Here is a 21,969-nt window from a genome sequence, read left to right as displayed (position 1 = left end):
GGACGCATTGCGGACCGTCGGACTCTCGATCGGGCTGCAGGTGGATGTCACCTTTCTGTTGGCTGGGGCAGGGGAGGGTAGAGGGAGGTTCATGGGCAAGAATGGGGAGGAGGTGGTATTGGGAAAGAGGGAGTCAGAAGGAAGAAGTGAGGATGCAATAGGCAGTTAGAGAGAGCAGACAGGTCAGAATCCACACTTCGCGTCGTTGCTCGATCACATGGTAAAATAGAGGTTTCGGCTAAAATTAAATTGGAACCTGACACGGTCCAAGTGATTGCTTCTCAATAAGTGAAAGCTTTGATTAGCAACATTTGGTATCACTGTGTTTGCCATACTTTAATTTTTTCTCTTTTTTTTTTACTACAGATAACTTCAATAATTGAATGTACATCACAGTGGGAGATATTGACTTTGCAGGGTGCACCAAAGCATTTTGCTTCTCTGCATCCCCTCCTTCAGGAGAAATCAATTGAACTTGACTGTGTATTTAAGTTACTATGGGTCTGCACACTGTGGTTAACTATTTCTGTCCATAAATTGATATTTCTATTTCTGGGTTAAAATTGATTTATTTATTTTCAGTTTTAGTGTAGGTTGTCGCTTGGCCCGGGCAGTATATACCAATGAAATTTTAGATATTTACAGACGTTCCTAATGACCATCCGCCTTCACAAAGGCTGGGATTGGTCCATTCGAAGATACATGGACGGAAGGGAAAAATAGTCAGCTTGTACAGTGCAGCTGACACATTAGGCTGATATGTATGCTCGCAACTGAGTGATCGCTCTAAAATTAATTTCATATTAATTTCACAGCCCCTGGTAACGTCGCTGGTCACGATGCTTTGGAGATACTTGAAGTGTACTTTTTTTGTTGTTGTTTAGACCGCAAACCCCAAAACCCGCCTTTTAAGATTATCGTCAGTTCGGTTGCCAAATCATTGCAGTCCATAGATTCAAAAATGTTGACGGAGACTTGAGGCCCCCATTTTCGGTGTATCTGGAGATAAGTATTTTTAACAATACTCAGTCTGTCCGCCCATTCGACGTCGCCCCCACAAACTCGGGGTTTCAGTCTGCAGTCAGAAAAAATTAATATGTTCTGGCCTTGTATGCCTGATATTTAGAGTGGCTGATTTCAATCAGAGCCTAGGGCAGTCAGAGAGACATTTTTTGTTTTGTTTTTGTTTTTAGATCTGCCCACATTCCATTGTATTTATTTAATGGAGCTCGCACACGGGGCCTTTACAGAATTGTTTTCTGAATGTAAGCAGAATGTCCCAAACCACTGAAGATTACCTCCACGACACCCTGAAGGATTTAACTGACGAACCGTTAAAACAGTTCAAATCTAAACTGTGCGACAGCACACGGAAACCTCGAATTCGTCGAAGCGAAGTCGAAAAGGCGGACAGATTGGATCTTGTTAATATACTTATCTCCAGATACACCGAAAATGGGGCTGTACAAGTCACCGTCAATATTTTACAATCTATGAATTGCAATGATATAGTAACCGATCTGATAGAATCCCTCCCAGGGGGTAACTCCGCTTGTGATTCAGGGGGTAAGTCACTGTTCGTTGTTGGGCAGATAACATGGCTATGTTTCAGTATCATTTTACTTAAGTAATTAGCATTATTGCAGTATAATCTAAAATAAAGAATCACTTATTGAAACGAAAATGTGCATCGTTGAAAGATGACAGAAAATTCGGCAAATTGCACATTGTTGATATACAATATTGAAATCACCTGTTGATCTGAACCCTACGCAGAGGGAACTTTAAAGCTGGAATCGACTATTTTTATGTGAATATATTTTCTTTTTATCTTACGTAAATGTGAATACACCATTATAGATCATCCATTGGCATATTAACTTACCCACTGGACGTTTAAATTATCGTGTTTTCTTTTGTTTTTATTTAATTTCTCATGAAAATATGACTACATTATAGGATGACTATTTATCATGCTATAATGCATCCGAATATGCATGCCAGTGCATGGCAATTCTGGCAGTCATTGACTAAATAGGTTAGCTTGCTTGATAGCATTTAGCTTGTCTATAGTTTATAATTATTTAGACAACATAGGCATGTAATTTCCAATTTATGAAAACAAAAGCATCTGGCGTCTGTGTAGGTATGATTAGTTTTACATTATAAAGCCAGCATAGGGAATTACAGTATAGGGAATGTCACATGTCCGAACCACCAACCCGAACTCGCACGATGTTATTACGATATAAAACACATTTAATTTCGCAAAAGTGTATATTTTCGGGCGATGTATTGAACTTGATAGTGCGTACGAGACCCAAGAGCGCCCCAAAGCGCGTCTCGCCCTACACTGCAAGTAGCGCGATGAACCCTATGAGTCAGCGTTAACGCACAATTACGAACGTAAATATTAGCCAACATAGTGTGTCAGTGCTGTACACTGTACGAGCTACTTCGGAGTTTCTTTCAATGCGTTTTCTCACGTAAGACGATGTGCCCTCGAATACCTCAAGATTGATTTTGTCTACATCGGCATGTATTTGCAAAATCGTAAATATGTCTACATATGGTCTTTGAAGAAAAAGAAGTAGAAGAAGGAGGAGAAGGAGAAGAAGATGATGACGACGATGAAGATGACGAAGATGACGATGATGATGATGATAGTGATGATGATGATGAAGAAGATGATGATGACAATGGGGAGATGGGCAAGTGATGATGATGATAATGTTGCACCAGTCCTAATACACTGGTAAATCACCATTTATCACCATTGCAGATTTTTTGATCAGTCTGCTCTCTCTTCCTGTTTTCTGAGTCATACACCAACCTGCCTACTGCATCCTCTCTTCTCCCTTCTGACTCCCTCTTTCCCAGTCCCACCTCCTCCACACCACCAACCCACGAACCTCCCTCTAGCCCTGTTCCAACCAACAGAAGGGCACTTCACTGACGTCCACCCCACAGGCCCAATCGAGAGAGTCAGCAACGTGGATGAGATGGTCGTCCAGTTCCAAAAGGTCACTGTTATCCATGACGAGATTCGGGTAGTGGCGCAGCCAGAATGGAATGAATGAATGAATGAATGAACGAATGAACGAATGAATAAATGAATGAATGAATGGGAAACGGTCCCATTTATTCATGTGGTAGAAAAGGCTAAAGATGTGCTGTATGAGATCCTGGAGTTGCAAGAGCGCTGTCTTATTCGTCGCACTCTATAAAGTGCGTATAGAATCATACGCTGTTCCACGCTTAAAAATTGAGATATGCTTAAACGCTTAAAAATTGAGATATGCTCTGCTGGTGATGGTGTCTGGCTATTGAGTTTTTAATGAAATATGATTAATTAAATCTTTGAAATAAAAAACAATAAATACAGCTATTTTAACAGTGCTCTGCTGCATACATATTCGTTTAGAATTAGACAAAAACTGTAAACATTGTGTAACATTGTACTGTATTTTCGCCTTATGAATGTGTCCTGTGTTAAAACTACTTATTTCATGTGTGATTATGTAAGCTATCACTAACCATAATTAAAATAGGATTGACATTTATAAGTACACTGGAATGTCTTGTATTTTAAATGTATCTATTTCATGCTCTGTTAAATTAGTCTACTAGGACGTCATTGGCATCTTACCAGTTTTTTGAAGAAAGTCCGTGGAGCTACGTAGTTTTTCGACCGTTCGTTTATATCTGTAACTTACTTTCAAATAAACATTTGTAACGAAGTCACGTCGTTTCGAGATGTTTTCATCGCGTCAAGCTTTCTTGTTTACATGGACAATTCAAATGGGCAATGAAAGCAGAAGGCAGCAGCACCCCAATACCTATTAATTTTTTTAATATTTCTTCAGATTTATTTGAATGTGAGCGCCCATTATCGACCACCCAAGCGGGGCGACGCGTATCGATCACCTGAAACGCTAACGTATTTATTTTATTTTTATTCGAAAGGACTTGACGCCGTTACTTTTTAAAATGCAAGTCCTGTAAAAATACACAAAATAAACTGTCTAAATGGAAGAAAACCAACTTCATACATATACATTTCGTTAAAATTAATACTGCCAATTTTATTAAAGGATCTGTGATATCCATCAAAGTCATTTCCTTATCATCATCGTCATTATCATCATCATCCGTGTCATGATGATGATGATAATGACACTGATGATGATGATGATGATGATGACAAAGATGATGATGGTGAGGACAATGATGATTATGGACTTCCATAGATGATGATGGTCATATCACAGATCCTTGATAATCTGCTAGGTGACATTGTTACTTTCTTAATGTTTAATAAAAAGCTGGGTTTTGTGATTTTTTTTAAACAGGATTATACACTCATATAGTAGTCCATATACTCAGATATTATACAAAAACCATATCTTTATATATTTCGATCTCTATAAATTTGAGCACAGGGAGCGGTTCTTCAAAGATCAAGGGTGTTTTAAAGGAAACAATTCGAAATGAAAATTTCATTTGTTTTAAAGACAGATAATGTGAATGGAACTGGCCTAATTGAATTTTTCCACCCCATAACTTCAAATTCCGACAGTACTAAACCATGGCAGTAATAGCATAACTAATAGCAACAGTTTGATTTAATTATTCTATGTAATTTTTAATAAGCCGCATGTGTACAATTAAATGACCATTTTCGAGGATTTTGCCATCCCATAATTCCAAATTCTTACAGTAAAAAATGCACGGAATCCATTGTTTGTATACCCGAGAAAGTGGTCTTCAAGAATGTATAAGAGTTTACTGAAAACAGTTTGATTTCAGAATTTTATTGAATTTTAAAAAGTGGCATGTATAAAATGCAATGGCCATTTCGGTGGATTTTACCATCCTTTGAGTCTTACAGTAAAAATACACAAACAGATTTGCCCGAATACCTGGGAAGCTGGACTTAACGAATCTGAAAGCAATTTGATTTGATTATTTTATGTAATTAAAAGTACAGCATGCATTTAACTTAACTGGTATTTCGGAGTATTGAGTGCTCCATTTTGAAGTAGCCTATTATTTAATTTATTTATTTATCTGCGGTAGATTTGCGTCACAATCGGGTTACCGTAAAGAGTGATGCAAAAATCGTGAAAGTATTGAAAATATAACCTGTGGATACCAAGGACGGACATTTCTTTTCTGCGTAATAGGTTACAAGTTGTTACCGATATTTCGCCGATTTTAGGCTCCAGTCACAAATATTTTCGTTTTGCTGTTTATCGCGTGAGCCCGGTCGATGATAAGTGTTCTCGTGGTAACCTTAAGATGTGCTACATGCGTTAATAAATACATACTAGGTTTTGTTACGTTAAAAATTTTTTCATGGGTTTAAATTTCATGTGCCGGTTTTATTGTCCGTAATTAAGGTAGCAATCCCAAACGTGCTCATACGCACTGTTTTAATAGAACCTTGACGAGCTTTTACTTGTAGACATATTTCTGTTATAATGTATTGGGATTGCGTCAAATAGCTTACATAAACATTGTAAACTATTTGACTGATGTAGCTTAAATATTGCCTACAATATTTCACATGGACAATTTCCCGAACAAGTGTAAAAACGAATGGGTCGTTATATTTAAGGCCAACTGAAACGTCTTCATTAGCCTTTAACACACTTCATTACATTTAATTAACTTGATTAAAATAGCCTACACATTGACAGGTCATAACGACAGACTACAAAAAGAAATAAAAATAACCACGTAGATACTCATTCAGAAACTGCTGGTCTACGTCATTGGTTTCTGCGTAAACGTGTTTTGGCGCAATGCAGCTTGTTTGTTGAGCCACGTTAATCAGGAACTACTAGCCTCTTGGGGGAGGGCTTAGTCTTTCTTGGACCTGCCCACATTTAATTATATTTCTTGGAACTCACACATTTTTTTCTTCAGAATGGAATCAGAATGTCTGGAACTAAGGAGCTCCTGTTTCGCACCCTAAGTGATTTAACTGAAGATCAGTTAAAACACTTCAAATCTAAATTGTGCGACTGCGAGCTGAAGCCTCGAATTCGTAGAGGCGAAGTCGAGAAGGCAGACAGATTGGATCTTGTGGACATACTAATCTCCAGACACACCACAAATAAGGCCGTTCCAGTCACCATCCGTATTTTAGAGTCTATGAATTGCAATGATTTAGCTACCGAACTGAATGAAATCCAAGGGGGTAAGTCAATTGTCACTGTTGGAGGGATAACAATTTTTTTTTTTAAAGTTTTTGTAATAGCTTTCGTTTTTGAAAACAAAAACAAATGTTTCCACTTTTTATTATAGCCACTGAAAAAACAATTGGCAGAACGTTTCATGCAAGCGTTGAAGTGCATCGTTTTGCACATGTAATTTGCTTTGTTACAGTATGATCTAAATCGAAAAATTTAGCTAACAGGAATGGTTCCGCTGACGAATAGCCTGTTCTTGCTCTTTGAAATCGTGAAATTGCTAAACGTGTGCGCGCGGCAGAAATTTCAGACCTTTTGTTTCACGACTACAGAGCTTGGTTCCGCGCGGGGAGAAGGCGCGAGCAGTGGAGGAGCGGCAAATCCGGAAGCTGCAGGTAAACGCTTTACCTATTCTGAAACTGACCATGACAGATTGTATGTGTGAAGGATATTTTAGGTTCTAAATATCTAAAATATCCTTCACATATGCTACCCGGGCTAAATGAAAAGTTACACTAAAACCGTAAATAATATATATATATATATTTTAAAACCCAGAAATATAAATACAAGGACAGAAATAGTTAACCACAGTGTGCAGACCCATAGTAACTTAAATACACAGTCAAGTCCAATTGATTTCCCCTGAAGGAGGGGATGCAGAGAAGCAAAATGCTTTGGTGCACCCTGCACAGTCAATATCTCCCACTGTGATGTACATTCAATTATTAAAATTATCCGCAGTAGAGAATTATGGTGAATGCAGTCATACTAAATGTTGCTAATCAAAGCTTTCACTTTGAGAGAAGTAATCACTTGGACCTTTTCAGGTTCCAGTTTCATTTTAGCCCAAACCTCTGTTTTCCCATCTTATCAGGTAATGACATTAAATGTGCTTATTTCCTGCAGGTTTCTGATTTGTCTGCTCTCTCTTCCCAATCCCGCCTCCTCCCCGTGCTGTCCCATGAACCTCCCTCTACCCCTGCCCCACCCATACAGAAACGCACTTCGTTGACGTCCACCGCACAGTCCTGATCGAGCGAGTCACCAATACGTGCGCCATCCTGGACCGGCTGCTGGAACGCAAGGTTATTACCCAATCGGGCTATGAGGAGGTTATGGCAGAGCGCACAAACCAGAACAGGATGAGAAAAATATTCAGCGGCCCCATGCATTCAGGGGGTAAACTGGCGAAAGATGCGCTGTGCGAGATCCTGGAGTCGCAAGAGCACTTCCTCATGAACGAGCTGAAGCAGCTTCGGGGGTGAAGAGAGAGCTTCCGGATCAGGACAAAATGGGGGAAGTGCAGAATCCACGGGACGATTCCTTTCCTTTGTGCGTTTTTAAGAAGAACCCAAGAAAAGGAATTCCTGTTTACTGATTTATTTCAATATATTTTCTTATGCATAATATTTTTTAAACTTCATACGCGTGTTATCTTAAACAACTGAGGTTGTGCTTTGCTGGTGATGATGGTGATTGAGTTTTGGATTAAATATGATGAGTGAAACCTTTCAAATGAAATATGACGAATGAAATCTCTCAAATAAAAAAATAATGATACTTGCTTGTCCCCGTAGATTTGTTTAAAACTAGACAAAACAGGTTGAGTCTTGGATTATATTTTAATCTCTATTATTTTATATACACCCTTTTTAAAACCATGTTTCATTTTATCAGCAGTCTAGTGGTAGCACTATTGCAGAAAAAAGTTATGATTTTCAGATATGGGACGTGTTTATTATCATACTGCTTATGATATGTAGAGATTCGGATATGATTTGGACTGAAGTAAAACTGTAAGTAGACCAATATGTTTCATGTTTTCCCTTTCATGCTGATTTCCTCAACATGGTTGTTTGATGTTCCTTTTTAACAGTATCTTTGCATTTCAGGCAAACTGGCATTGCATACACACATAATCTAATATGATGAAATAAACATTAATGAATATCATGGCCTAAACATTGAAAACCAATCAAGACAAAGTAAACGTTCACTTTCCATTACTGGGTAATAAGAGCTATGTAATGTGAACTCCTTCAGCACCACATACTACCTTCACTGACACTACTTAAACGTTCATAAATGCTTATACCAGTAACATCACCTATATATAGTCTGTAGGTGCTATATTAGCTACATGTCACTTCATATCTCGCATATGGCAATTTTACTAGCTGCAAGAATTTTGACATAACATGCCTTCTGTCTCCTTGTGGTTGCCGATATAAGCTTTTTTAAATATAAATGTTTAAATTATGTTATTATGCTTATGAAGTTACTTCATATTGCTTATTACATATAACACTTTCTAACCCTTGTGAGATACCATAGGTAGATACCGAGGTAGTCAAGTGAAAAATTTAGGCATGCATATATTCAAAAAAACTTGATTTGTAACATCATATAACATTTTTGGTTTTTGGTCACTTTGGCTCAATTCATGCCAAAGTGAATCGCTGTTTATCACAGGGAACGAAACATCTGAGTCAGACTTCTTTTGGGAAGACGGCAGATTCAGGGAATACCTGCATGATTATTACAGACACATTTATAGACTTCTTGGGGAAGGGTTTACTGTAATGTTAGACCTGTTCTCATTTCACGTACTCAGTATGTTTAGCGACTAAACGGAAGATCAGTTAGAACCGTTAAAATCACCGCAGGCAAGAACCTGGAACACGTAGAAAAGGCAGTCAGACTGGACCCGGTAGAAAATCTTGTCTGTACAAACACCGAAAAATTAGCTATGCACGTCACAGTGGGCTGCACGTATTCGGTTCTATGGACGGCAATGAACACTCGAATTTACGCCATTCGAAGGGTGTAAGTTCAAAATCGCGTGCAAAGCGGAACAGAACTAAAGTAAACAAATGCATTAAAACAAGACCATTTCACACATTTATTACAACGAAATTAAATTGTATTGAAATCGAAAGCCAGTCTTAAAAACGCTCACACCGAAGTCAGTAAACCAGAATATTCTGCGTATTTCTGGTTTGCTACATCTGAGCTACGGTGACATCTACCTAAATGTAAGCTTAAAATGTCATCCTTTTACTTTTCTCATCTATTGGACCACGCTTTGAACTGATCACCAGAAGTTAGTTTCACATTTATTTTGACAGGACCTCTCCCGTCTCTTTCTCGACTGCAGAAACTTTTAAATTAAATACCTAGCGAGGGTGTTTTCTTATCTTGACATTTAGGCTAACAGGGAGAAAGAAAGAAACGTGTTAGTACTTACGTTTATTTAAAACTTAGCATGTCACCATATGATTTTGTAGGATATATATTCGTGACAAGATATTTAACCCCTAATAGGTCACAATATGGCATGCTGGTTAGCATTTCTTTGATTGGTCCTTCTTGCCATCTACTGGTGAAAAATGATAACTCCCGGTACCCATCGTGTCACGGATGATGTGTTTGTTTTTGTTAGACCTATATGAATTCCATCCAGACAACGAAACCGTCGTTTGCCAGTTTGGTTAGGTCTCTATTTAATGCCTTTTTTCCAGGGAAGGTACTACCATAAACTGACCTTCTTCATTAGATCTTTTTATTTTTATTTTTTTATTTTTAAGAAATTTGTGCTGACAATGGTGCCTCTACTAACTGAGCCTCAAGCTTAATATTTATAGTAGCACTTTTAAATTCACGGTCCTTCATAACAGCTATGTAACTTCATCATAACTACTGTGTGGCACCACCATAAATGCTTGTGTCTGTAGCTGCTAAAAGGAACACGGTCAGTGTCGCCTGGTATGTCATGATAATGGACTTTTTGTATCCATGGTGACATTAAACACCATTTTCCAATTTGCAAATTATGTTTATAAATGTTTATTTAGTGCGTATGAAGGTGGTGGAACATACCACTTATAAACAGGTTATATAGGCAGAAAACTTACTCAATCCAAGAAAGAGTAGACACACAATTAATCAGCTACATTTTGAGCTATTTCTTTTAACTGTCATGGCAGGTCATTAATTAATTCACAGTAGCACACAATTATTATCTAGCAGACTTAATACTGTAATCCACTGCACATAATGAATGTCATTGTCAAAGCATCGCATTCTCAAGCCTGAAAAGTAACTTGTCATTCAACACTGTAATTTTCTCATGCGTTACTGAAATACTGTTTGCTGGAGTTCTGCCCTTTCTAAGAATGTATAATTCAGAGAGACTGCACCTCTGCATTCTTTCCTGTTGCAGCTCACGGTCACTAAGATCTGGCCACTGCAATGCCACTGAAACGCACATCTTACTCGCAGCCATCAGTCAGTTAAATTGAAATTGAAATTAGCGACAGTGCCATTAATTAATTGAAAAAATCCTCGTTCAGCAATGCGGAGAGACTTTCTATTTGCCCTTCGTACAGGCCCAGGCAGTGGTTCTCTGTGGATTCAGTCCGTTTAAAAGGTTCTCTGTGGATTCAGTCCACTTAAAAGGTTCTCTGTGGATTCAGTCCATTTAAAAGGTTCTCTGTGGATTCTGTCCGTTTAAAAGGTTTTCTGTGGATTCAGTCCATTTAAAAGGTTCTCTGTGGATTCTGTCCATTTAAAAGGTTTTCTGAAAGAGGGTTTTAGAACCATCTAGCTCCCATGTTAATCTTACACCATTTACACTTTTTTTTGTTGAAAATGCAAACCCACAGAAATGACTGACTGGCCCTCAGTGACGCGCTACATCTTGTGAGTCCGATTGGCGAGCTGGTGCTGCCTGTCAATCTTGAAGCATGTAGCAGTCATATATGATTTTTGCTTGCACTTAAGTTAGCAAGTATATTTACCATCAGTGAGCATACCTTTAGCACTTCATGTCTGCTGCAAATTTAGCATGATAGGTGTGGTGCTTTTTGCCCTGTGACATTAAAATCACTGCATTTCTTTTGATAATATTTTGTCAGACATTTTTTCTATTAAAACACTGAAAGCAGGTCATCCATTGTATTGCCCCTTGCCTTTACACCTTGTTGACCTGCAAAAAAAAAAAAAAAAACACACACAAATAATACAATTATGAACACTTCAGCATGTTTAAGAAAACACCTTTGCTTTCACCCTTAAGTCAAACATAGAAATTGCAAGCCCATATAGTCTGGGCATTATCAGACTGAAGATCCATAGAATAAAATACCTAAAAATAAAACATGAATTATTAATGCTTGCCTACAAAAGTAAAAAAAAAAAAAAAGCAACTACAGATCATGTAATGTTTCATTTGGGCTATTAAAAAAATGTTTCAAATCTTACCAGAAGTGCATTATTCCAAATGAACTCCGTCACAGTTGTCTTTGGAATCTGGAATCCTGTCGAGAGCAAATAAATAGCAAATGGGCAGGAGCTTGGATGAATTTGGGGGAGGAACTATCCAAGGCAAACCCTTAGGGAGGGTGGAAATGGAGAAAATGGTCATAAAATGGGTTTGCGAAGGGGGCAGAGGGAGCGGGTGGGGGATTTGGGAAGGGGGCAGAAGGAGCGGGTGGGGTGGGGGGCAGAGGGAGGCGGTGGAGTGGTGGTGGGGGGGCAGAGGGAGGCGGAGTCTCACTTGGGATGGCGCAGGGCGCGGCGGGCTTCGAAAGCCTCACGGTCTTCCCAGATCTTCTTGTAGCAGTAGACCAGCACCCCGATCAGCCAGAGCTGCAGCACCACGATCAGCACATACATCATGATCTCAGCGATCACTGCAGTCAGCTCCCGATTGGCTGAGGGCGAAGGGGGGGGGGGGGGGGGGGGGGGTGGAGCTTACTTTGAGGAGAACGGCAGATAAACGCTTACTTTGAAGTTACGCATAACAGCACCATAAATACGGAACACTGAGGCAGTGGTGTGCGGTGGGGGTGGGGGCACAGGGCGGGGCGTGGCGGGGTGGGCGGGGTGGGGTTGGGGCATTGGTGGGCTGTTGGTGGGGTGGGGGGGGGGGAGGGTGGGGCAGGGCGGGGTTGGAGTGTTGGTGGGCTGTTGGTGGGGTGGGGGGTCGGAGCGGGGCGGGGCAGGGTTGGGGTGTTGGTGGGGTGGGGTGGAGGGGGGGCACAGGGCGGGGCGTGGCAGGGCAGGGTTGGGGCATTGGTGGGCTGTTGGTGGGGTGGGGGGTCGGAGCGGGCCGGGGCAGGGTTGGGGTGTTGGTGGGGTGAGGGGGGGGGGGATAGGGCGGGGCGTGGCAGGGCGGGGCGGGGTGGGGAGGAGGGGATATGAAAGCCTGACGTTAAGAGCGGGGGCTGAAGGGGGGGCTGTCTCACCCTCTCCCAGCACGGTGAGCTCCACCTCCTTGGAGATGACGACCAGCTCCTCGGGCCGGTCCTTGTCGGGCAGGTCCAGGACCCGGTGGAAGGTGCAGCGGTAGGTGCCCGTGTCGTTGAAGGTGACGTTGTGCAGCCAGAGGGCCCCGATCTGCACGTCTGCGGTCCCCAGCGTGCCGTGCCACTCTACGCGCCCCGCAAAGTCCTCGTGCAGCACGGTGGAGGCGGGGTGCTCGTAGTGGAATATCTGCCGGGCGGGGGGGGGGGGGGTCGTCAGGGAAACCAACTAAAATTCCACCCACGGAAAACATTTCATCGCACGTTGAGGCCACCTGTCGGACCCTCTCCTTGCTGACTGATCTCAGCCTTGCTGGGCCTCAGGATGTGCTGGGGTTTTTTTTTCTTTCTTTTTTTTGCCTTCACCATAAGAGGAGCAATCAGTTTAGACCCTAGAAGCCAGGTACGGTGAGCTAAATGTGTAATCAGCCGTTTTCACTGATTAATTAAATGCAGAGTAATAAGTCTCAGTTTATAAGTTTGTAAGTCTCGGTGATTTAGTGATTTACATTGTACCAAACTAACCTCACTCACTGATAAACTGGTGCCTAGCCAAGGGGGAAAGTCAATTTCAGCACAGGCTTTTCCACTTTTTTTTTAACGAAAATCATTTAAAACTATTTCTGGGCTATTTATGAACACAAAAATGTATTAAAGCAACACATCAGCAAAGAATTTACAGATTTCACTTTCTTGGATTCTTTAAAGGGGAACTACTTTAGCAGGTTTGGGTGATTTAAAAAACATAATAGCTCATGTAAGACAGGGGTGCCCAATCTTATCCGAAAAGGACTGGTGTGGGTGCAGGTGTTTGTCTCAGCCCAGAATTACAACACCTGATTCACCTAATTGACTGATCATGGTCTTCAATCAAGGCTTTAATAAGTAGGATCAGGTGTCATAGTGTTCGACTGGAACAAGAAACTGCAAAACAGGAACTTCACTAAAACCCCTTCAAGGAAGCGGCTCCTGAAAATTCTCTGTTCAGGCTTTAATCCTTTGCGGTTTCTAGGAAAGTGTTCTTTTTTCTCAAAATGCTTAAGTCAGTGTTCCGGAACTCCTTCGGCTCAAGTTACCAGCAGTAACGGCTGCATCAGCATTAGAATGTTCAGTTGAGAACATTCTAACCACATGCTCCTGATCTTATACCATAGAGGTTTAAAGAGCTCTGTAACTGGTCCAGCTTTATCTCTGTCAACAAGGTGTTTCTGGGGGCAGGCAGGGAGACGCTGCCACTGCTGCTGAGCTGACCTGGTAGAAGTCCTCCCCTTCCAGGGGTTTGAAGTACCAGTCTACGCTGGTGGATGCGGGGACCTCTTCCCTCCTCTTACAGGATATGCAGCCCAACAGGAAGCTCTGTCCCGCCACTGCCTCAGTCATGGAGTCTACCTCCGCACAGCCTGCCTGAGATCCAGGCACTGCACAGGGGCACACATACACCAGAACGGGGGTAGTATACTTTTTTTTTTTTTTAGGATGGTGGCAAGCAGATAGAAGGAGGAAATTAAATGAGGAATGAGAAAAATGAAAGAAATTAGCTTATGAAATGTAGAATATGCTAACTAATAACTGAATAGTCCTTGATCCTTCCAATGTCCCTGTAGGAGGATGTAAAGACATGTTCCATGCCCCCACACAACCATATATCGACCAAGATATGTACTATTTTGTGTGTGTGTGTGTTTCTGTGTGTGTGTGTGTGTGTGTGTGTGTCTGTGCGTGTGTGTGTGTGCGTGCACGTGTGTGTGTGTGCGTGCCAGTGTGTGTGTGTGTGTGTTTCTGTGTGTGTGTGTGTGTGTGTGTGCGTGCGTGCGTGTGTGTGTGCAAAATAGCAGGCAATCTCAAAGGGAGGAGTGGGAATGTAAGTTACATGTTAGGAGCACATGGTAGAAATATATGGAATAAAATATTTAATATTTTTAGGGGTTGTGATGGGAGAGAAAGAGAGAAAAAGAGCGAGAGAGAGAGAGAGAGAGAGAGAGAGAGGATCAATGCACAAGGAGATGGATGGGTTGTGAACGAGCAGAACAAGCACATAGTTCTTTAATCAATATATCAATATTGATGATAAAGGATAATATCCATGATAATGACTGAAAGAAATGTTCAAACGTTGACATTTTAACACTAGACATGTAAACAAATAACGGACCAAGGGTCCACTTGAATTCCGCATAACATGACCAGTGACGTCCTCGAGCTGTCATTATTTTGATCTTACGCAAATAAAACATTTTACTTACCGCATAGAATACTGAGCAAGAAACTCGAAAGTAATACGAAACTCATCTTTCCGCTGCTTCAGCGTTTTGCATTAACTATTTTCCGACTCCCTGCGATCACCTCTGCTCTTCTGGAGAAGGATAATTCCGCGCTACTTAGAAAGGTGGTTGTTAATAACTTGAGCAGACGGTTAACGCCACCCAACGAGGTTATCAGAAGTAAGGGCTTGTCATATCAGTCGGCCTACATCGAGATTCTGTTCTTCAGATTTCCATTCTGTCATACCAAGCGGAAAATTGCATTAAAAAGAAATCCATTTGGATCTCCCCTTGCGTTCACCGTATATCCGTCAGTATTTCAGAAGTTAGCCTATATTTAGACCGTGTGAATGCCCTGTGTCGTGAATGTAATGCCGTTTTAGCATGCAGGCCAAGACGAACATGAGAAGGCGAAACCCACACCAGCTTCATCCCCCCACGCAAATAGCCCAGCGCAACCTGTTATAATTATTAACACAATTATTTTATAGACTCGAGATTTGAAATGCGCGAGCACTGATAAGGAAAAACCACCAATATAGGAAATGACTGAACATTAAAACAATTAAGAAGCAACTGCGACAACAACATCATTATCATCGTCTACAACAACAGCAATAATAATAATAATAATAATAATAATAATAATAATAATGGTTATGAGAATAATTATAATTTTATATAGCCTACTGTTTTGATAAATGCATCGCAACTAAGCCAAGCTGAAGGTAAATGGCCCACAGAACAAAGTAAGAGCCTTTGCCAAACAGTCTCATTTGTTTGAACTGCCGACTGACATTTGGTAAGCAAATATGTAGGGGCGACAAACAAAGGCAGTGAACAAATATTTCATCGCTCCACGTGTGCATCACAGTAGTTTGCATTTATGCCATACCACACTTTCATTTTCACATCGAGGCAAATTTCACGAACCCCCGAGTTTTTGCTAAAATGGTGGCATCATCCCTTTAATCCTGTTGCATGGTGATTGATTCATGGTGGTACCAGCGATCTTAAAAACTTTTATTTTTTGGGATAGGTTTTTCCACCCCCACAAACTCTTATTATACTTGATCAGGTAAAGATTTTTTAAATGGCATAATAGATTTTTAAACAACATTTGAATAATACTCACTGGGTTATGCGGAACAACAAGTGTTAGATGCTCCCTTAATTTTTTTAAGTTTTAAAAAAGTTTCAGGATATTGCCTTTATTAACTTGAAATGAGACATACTGAAAGATAACACAGTAACACAGAGAAATGTTGTAGCTTGCCTCTGAGAAAGGTCTTAGGGGAGTCTCCATGGAAACGAGGGGTCTGTGTGGACAGCCGTAGCACAGCATGCACACAGCAACTGGCCCAGCTTCATCTCTTATCTTCAGCTATCGCTTTCGTCATCCCTCAGGCACCGAGTCAATGCCAGCGTGATTTGTCAGTGAGGTGCGCAAGGTTGTTCCAACAGAAAAGAAGGTTAAAATACCCGGTGGTTGCAGGGTGCAAGGACACTTGTCACCCTCCAAGGAGAGATAAAGAGGCCTGCTTTTACCATGACTGCAGGGACCCATGGCCTTTTGAAGTGCGGTGGTGCTTATGAAATGTCTGTCTCGTCATTAAACCTGGATCGAATCCTTTTTTATAACCCAGACCTTAAAAAAAAAAAAAAAAAAAAAACTTGTTAGATCTGAAATTTTAAATAATATATAGTAATATGATGTCATCAAAACGAATGGTTAAATGTTCAGTCCCCCGTGGTGCAACACTGCTGTTGTAATTCTGAGTAAAAATTCTTAACATGCATATTTGGCTTTCTTAAAACCAGGATGCGTTCAAAAGTCCAACAAGCTACAGTATGTCAACCGAGGTAAGAGCCTATCCCTAAAACTACAGGCTAAGTCAGAGGCTAGCAAGTACAGGTTCCTGACTGTTTTGATACGTCTCTCACTTTAAAAAATGTTGCATGCCATGACATGTTCCAGGATTAGCATATGAAGTGAGATTGCTTCACTGTGATCACTGAACCCGTCTACTTTCTCTTTCTGGGCCAGTGTGTGTTAGCTGAGGATAAGGCCACTATAGGACAAGGCCTTCCGAAAAGTGACTTGAGAAGTGCAGAATGGTGCCTTTATCACTTTTTAGATTAAAATCACAATCCACACTGTCCAGCTTCTGAGTTGTCACAAGTCCATCCTCTGGAAAGTAACGGAATGAGCTTCATAAGCATCATTAGGTTTACTGGCCCTGTTTCTGAAACACATATCTGTAATTAGCCTCAGATTTTGGGTCAGCGGTTGCTGAAAAAGTGGGCACCTAGAATTTTTGTTGCTGAGGGTACTGGAGCATGACCTAAGGTGTGCAAGATCCTCCCCGTAAGGCCATAAGGCATAAGTCATCACCTCAAGCCGTCCTGTCAGTCGAATATCTGGTTATTTCTAGTGTAGGTTAAGGAAATAAACGGAGAGGCAAAAGCACATATCCACTACACACACACGTCGTTGCAAAATACAAAACATATCCCATCAAAATGGTGGAGGTGTAGTTTGCTTTGCAAGTGGAACACCGGTAAGAGCCAACTGCAATAACAGCGAACAACTCATACCGCACATGCGTACAAATGTCTCATTCCCATTCATTGCGGCCTTGGAAATGAGTTTTACGTTTACAGTTGCGCAACGCAAGCTTCCCCAGGGTCAGGAGTGTGTGTGGGAAATGTACAATAACATTTAGTGAGTTCACTGGTCAGCTGGGCCGGGAAGGAAATGGCTGAAGGTGAAACATCGGTCTGAACGATGTGCTAAGACTAGCGGAGTGCGCTTGACAGACTATAAGTAGCATCAGGAGCGGAAAGGATTCAGGATATAGAGGTGGTTTAGCACAGAACCTGTAGGCTGCGCACACTCTTCTGGAGTATGTTCTTTTATTTTAAAATAATGTAATGCTATACATTTCATAAGGCAGACAGAAAAGGTTTATGATAAGGACGACTTGTTATCGGTACATATTTATTTTGGGTGTTACAATAAGACGGTAAACAAGTATGTCAAAATGTATCCTTTCTGTATGACACATTACTCACGTAACACTGAAACATTCGAGTAAACATTCGAGGATTCGTCGTGTTTCATAAACCTTTGATCTCAGCTGCAGGGTCAATATTCTACAAGCAAGAAAAAATATTTGCATAATCAAATATCAGCACTGTAAGTGTGTCCATATATTCAAATGGAACAGATTTGATATGAGAGAATGTGTCTCATTTGTGGTGTCTGTGTCCATGTTTTGCTTAGCAAAGAGACTCTCTCTCTATCTCTCTCTCGAATCTCACACGCGCTGGAGCTTTTATTTTTAGCGCTGATCGGGTTTCCATTCACTGCCTACAGGCATGCAGTCACACAGCCCCTGGGTTTCTGACAGACAACAAACTGTACACACATCGCATCCCACCTTGATCGCAAGCGGACCGTTCTAATTTCAGGTATTTCAGGTTTGGAAACTCCCCCGTGTTCTGTCCAAATGCAGTGACGCAAAAATAGCTCTTGCATGGAATGTCACGATATCCGTGTTTTGTTTGAATTCTATGTTCGTTGCAGGATGTCTGTTGCGGGTCTGAAGAAACGCTACTAGGATCGTTGGATAAAGCATCACATACGTGAGAAGAAAGCTTGGTAAGTCCATCAAGTCAATCAATTGACTTTTGCAAGTTGACAAAAATATAGAGGAGCGTGCACTTGGACTGGAAAACTGAGGACGCCCTGGAGCTATAACTTGCAACAATATCAGCGGTAACTCGTTAGACCGCTGTAGTTTTAACTTGATCGGTACGATTAAAGAGCAGTGGTTCGTAGAAGACTAGTTATAGGCTATAGGCTATGTGAGGATACCCGACTTAACAGTTAAGTTGTCTGAAATTCGTGTAGCCTAATGTGCGGGAGGCGTAAGTTAAATGAAATGTGTGCACTCTTTCTAAATAAGTAGCTAAATTATACTGATGTTTTACTCAGTAACATAATTTCCACGTGTTTCCAAGAGCCGTTGTTTAAATCGCTCAGAAAGAAGTCCCTTTGGTCGAGGAGGAAACGGTGGATTCTTTCAGAAATGCGCGGTGTGGTCAGCGAAAGATAGCTAATTGATTTTGAGGATCTGCAGGCAAAATATTTCCGCCAGCATAAATAAAATGGAATAAAAATGAATGCTGATTGAGTTTTTAAAAAAATTTTTTTATCCCATCCCTTGGATTATATGTCCAATTTAATAGCCTAGCTATGAACTAGATCTAGCTATTTTCACATATTCGTTTTGTACTCTCTCAAAATTACTGTCTTTGTACTCAATTTTTGTCAAAAAGATATTACTTAACAATTAATGTAACACCAGAATTAATGTAGACGCGCACGATTTTGACGCAGCCCACACCCATTGTATTCGTGCAACTGTAATGATGACTGTTAGGTTGAGTTCGCGCTATACTGGGCTTTCTTCTGTGGAACCACACTCGGTGGAAGTATGTTTGACGTCCGTCACTCCTCCCCTCCCCTCGGCCACATCTCTCTTTCTCTCTCTGTCTTTTAGTCTAGAACTGAACAAGGTGACCTATCTTTCCACAAGCTAACCAAAAGCCAACGGGAAGTGGGTGTAATATCACTCAAACCGCGCGTCTCAGAGACAGCAGGATCCAGAAAAGAGAAACGCGCCTATTCCCGCACATGCACCGAAATATCACGTAATGGCTACGGAGGAGCACAGCGGCCAGTACTTGCAAGGTGAGAGGAATTGTACCATAAGGAAGGACACTCGTCCATTCTCATGTAAAAAAAAGTGCTGTTGCGTTTCTATTATGCGACATGTAAACAGTCCAGAAAGTAAATGCACAGAATTCAACAACCTTCGTTAGGAATGTGCGCTTACACGCTGATTTAGTTATTTAAGTATTTAAATGCTTCTGTCTGAATGATTTGCAACTTCGAAATTGTGTAATACGCTAAATGCCCACAAGAGGTCGCACTAGCTCAAACCATGTCAAGGCCATCAGATAAGAGACGGATTTTTAGAAAACTAACGTGACTGAATTTTAAACAGGTTTTGGAAAGCTCCCTCTGTATTAACTCCTTAGTTACTCGGAGAAACAAACAGACAGATTGAGTGACCCTGGACCCTGTTTTAACATTGGCACATGTTGGGACACACACACACACACGGAGATGATAGTATTGAAACATGTATGATTAGTTTTGACTATAACTTAAGAACAGTAGTCTAACACAATAGTCTCGTTGGTGGTTTGTTTACGTTGGTGAATGAAAAGCGTGTAATTATTTCGAAAATGACACAATCCCAGCACATACCATGCCATAATGACGTTTACCGTAAAAGGGCTTTATCAGTATTACCTTGTGGGTAAATTTTGTATATAGCCGGTGATATTAATGTTTCTGGCAGTTTGCTCGTCAGTGTTTCTTCAGTAAGCTAGCAAACAGCAAATCGCAGTAACGTGGTTCGTTGAATGCATATTTCAGCTGGCTAAATGCCTTAACGGTAGGCTATCTGTTGAACATCCATCTTACAATGCGACGTTAACTTAGTTTGTATGATGTACGGACATGTGGTCTTGTCATGACCGTGAGTGACTGTTAAGGCACCATGTAATTCCTAATGTTGGTAAATACATCAATGGTTTCTCACCAGTCAACATGACCCCGCCCCACGGCCAACTTCGGTCTCCAATTGGCTCAACTGCCTATCCATCATAAACACCCGTTACTTTTTTGTTTGCTCTTTCATGGGAAGGACTGTACCACAAAGTTTTTATAATAGGGGGCGTGTGCTTTAGAAACTGCATATATAGATGTTAATTAATGCTTTTGCCGTACATTTTAATACACGCATATTCTTCAATTAAGCACTTTTATTAAACACGAGCATTTCATAATTTTCTTAAAGGCAAGAAAATCATATGAGCGAATTAATATTAGCGCATGTACCTTCCTTTGTGAACTTTTTTATCTGGACTTCTGGAAATGCAGGGAACCGGGTTAAGAATAAAGATCCGTTTTACACAGCATAGTATTTTAAGGAAGAATTGTGTAATATATATTTAACAAATAATTCAATGTGCTCAAATAAAAAAAGTCCAGTTGTAGTACAGGCGGAGTGTATTACTGGCATATTCTGGGTTCGGAAAACAAAGGGAAGCAAAGAACGTCTATTTGCTAGCTAGCAAGCAAAACTAGTCTGGACCGTTTTGCGTTTCGCGCAGCCAAATAGCATTAGCTGTCTCCTTCGCTTATGCGCTAACGTTACAAACTTATGCTAACGTTAGCCGAGGTAACTAACTTAAAGACGGACTCTTGGTAGCTAGCTACCGTCGGTAGACCCGACGGTAGAGAAAGGGGTTGCTGGCGAGCTAGCCAGCTTTGGGGATTTAGCTACATTTACAAAAGATGCTGATGTGCTCCTGTGAAAAAGTGGATTTTAATATCACCTCTCGCACCGTCGCTCGGCTCGTCTTCGAGGCCGAGCAAGATAATCGCAATGGGGGGAATTCGTCGAACGGGAGGTAAGTTCAGTTTAGAGGCTAACTAAATCGGAATCTTTATTTTGCCTTTTTTGTGCGCCAGACTAATATCGTGTTAGCCACGCAGCCATGTATTATCACTCTACATACGTCAATAAGTAAAGTGAACCAGCCACCGCACTCAGGTAGCTTATGAGCTAGTTAGCTGCGTTGAAGCTAAAGCTGTTTTTGAGAAAGGAAGACGACAGACCCCTTTTGTCTAGTTACCCACTTGGATTGTTAAACGGTTCTGCTAGCCGCATATAGTGAATTAATTTGTTATCGTTCACATTTGGCACAACATCTGGTCACTTATCTAACTTATATCATTTACTTTAGGGGGTTTTAACAAGGCAAATTTAAAGCAAATTATTTTTTTTTATCAGTGACCGAAATGGGGGTGTTCTGCGACTGTATTTTTGTATATCTAATAAGTTTGGCTTGACGGGTTATAGAAAACGTGGCCTTTAATGTTACTAAAGAGCTAACTTGTCCTGTCAGTAACGTGCACATGCGCCGACCCTAGCTTGCCAGCTAATATGTTTAGAGGAACCGTGGTGGAAATGTGTTGGTGTAAACTTTCCTTTTGATGTGGCGTGGGTGTCTAGATGACCATAGTCCTGTAACAGCTCAGTAATTGCGAGCTTTACTGCA

At 41.0% G+C, this 21,969-nt stretch overlaps 2 protein-coding genes across 2 annotated transcripts; one reads left to right on the top strand and one right to left on the bottom strand.

The window, feature by feature from the left end:
• Window positions 1-5,499: 5,499 nt before the first annotated feature.
• Window positions 5,500-7,760, top strand: pycard (PYD and CARD domain containing). The gene is made up of 3 exons (XM_035410805.1): window positions 5,500-6,205; window positions 6,530-6,592; window positions 7,197-7,760. Exons 1-3 carry the CDS (start codon window positions 5,944-5,946, stop codon window positions 7,463-7,465), a joined length of 594 nt encoding a protein of 197 aa, XP_035266696.1. The 5' UTR covers window positions 5,500-5,943; the 3' UTR covers window positions 7,466-7,760.
• Window positions 7,761-9,432: 1,672 nt separating this feature from the next.
• On the bottom strand, window positions 9,433-15,397 carry si:ch211-225p5.8 (uncharacterized protein LOC555567 homolog). Its single transcript, XM_035410793.1, has 6 exons — window positions 14,749-15,397; window positions 13,757-13,923; window positions 12,449-12,695; window positions 11,758-11,914; window positions 11,463-11,518; window positions 9,433-11,187 (listed from the first exon to the last, which is right to left on the bottom strand). Exons 1-5 carry the CDS (start codon window positions 14,792-14,794, stop codon window positions 11,473-11,475), a joined length of 663 nt encoding a protein of 220 aa, XP_035266684.1. The 5' UTR covers window positions 14,795-15,397; the 3' UTR covers window positions 9,433-11,187; window positions 11,463-11,472.
• Window positions 15,398-21,969: the final 6,572 nt, after the last annotated feature.

Source organism: Anguilla anguilla, chromosome 1 (assembly GCF_013347855.1).
Source record: "Anguilla anguilla isolate fAngAng1 chromosome 1, fAngAng1.pri, whole genome shotgun sequence".
In the NCBI taxonomy this organism is placed as follows: Eukaryota; Metazoa; Chordata; class Actinopteri; order Anguilliformes; family Anguillidae; genus Anguilla; species Anguilla anguilla.
The sequence above is the reverse complement of the archived record's forward strand: the minus strand, read 5'-3'. Positions and strand labels throughout refer to the sequence as shown.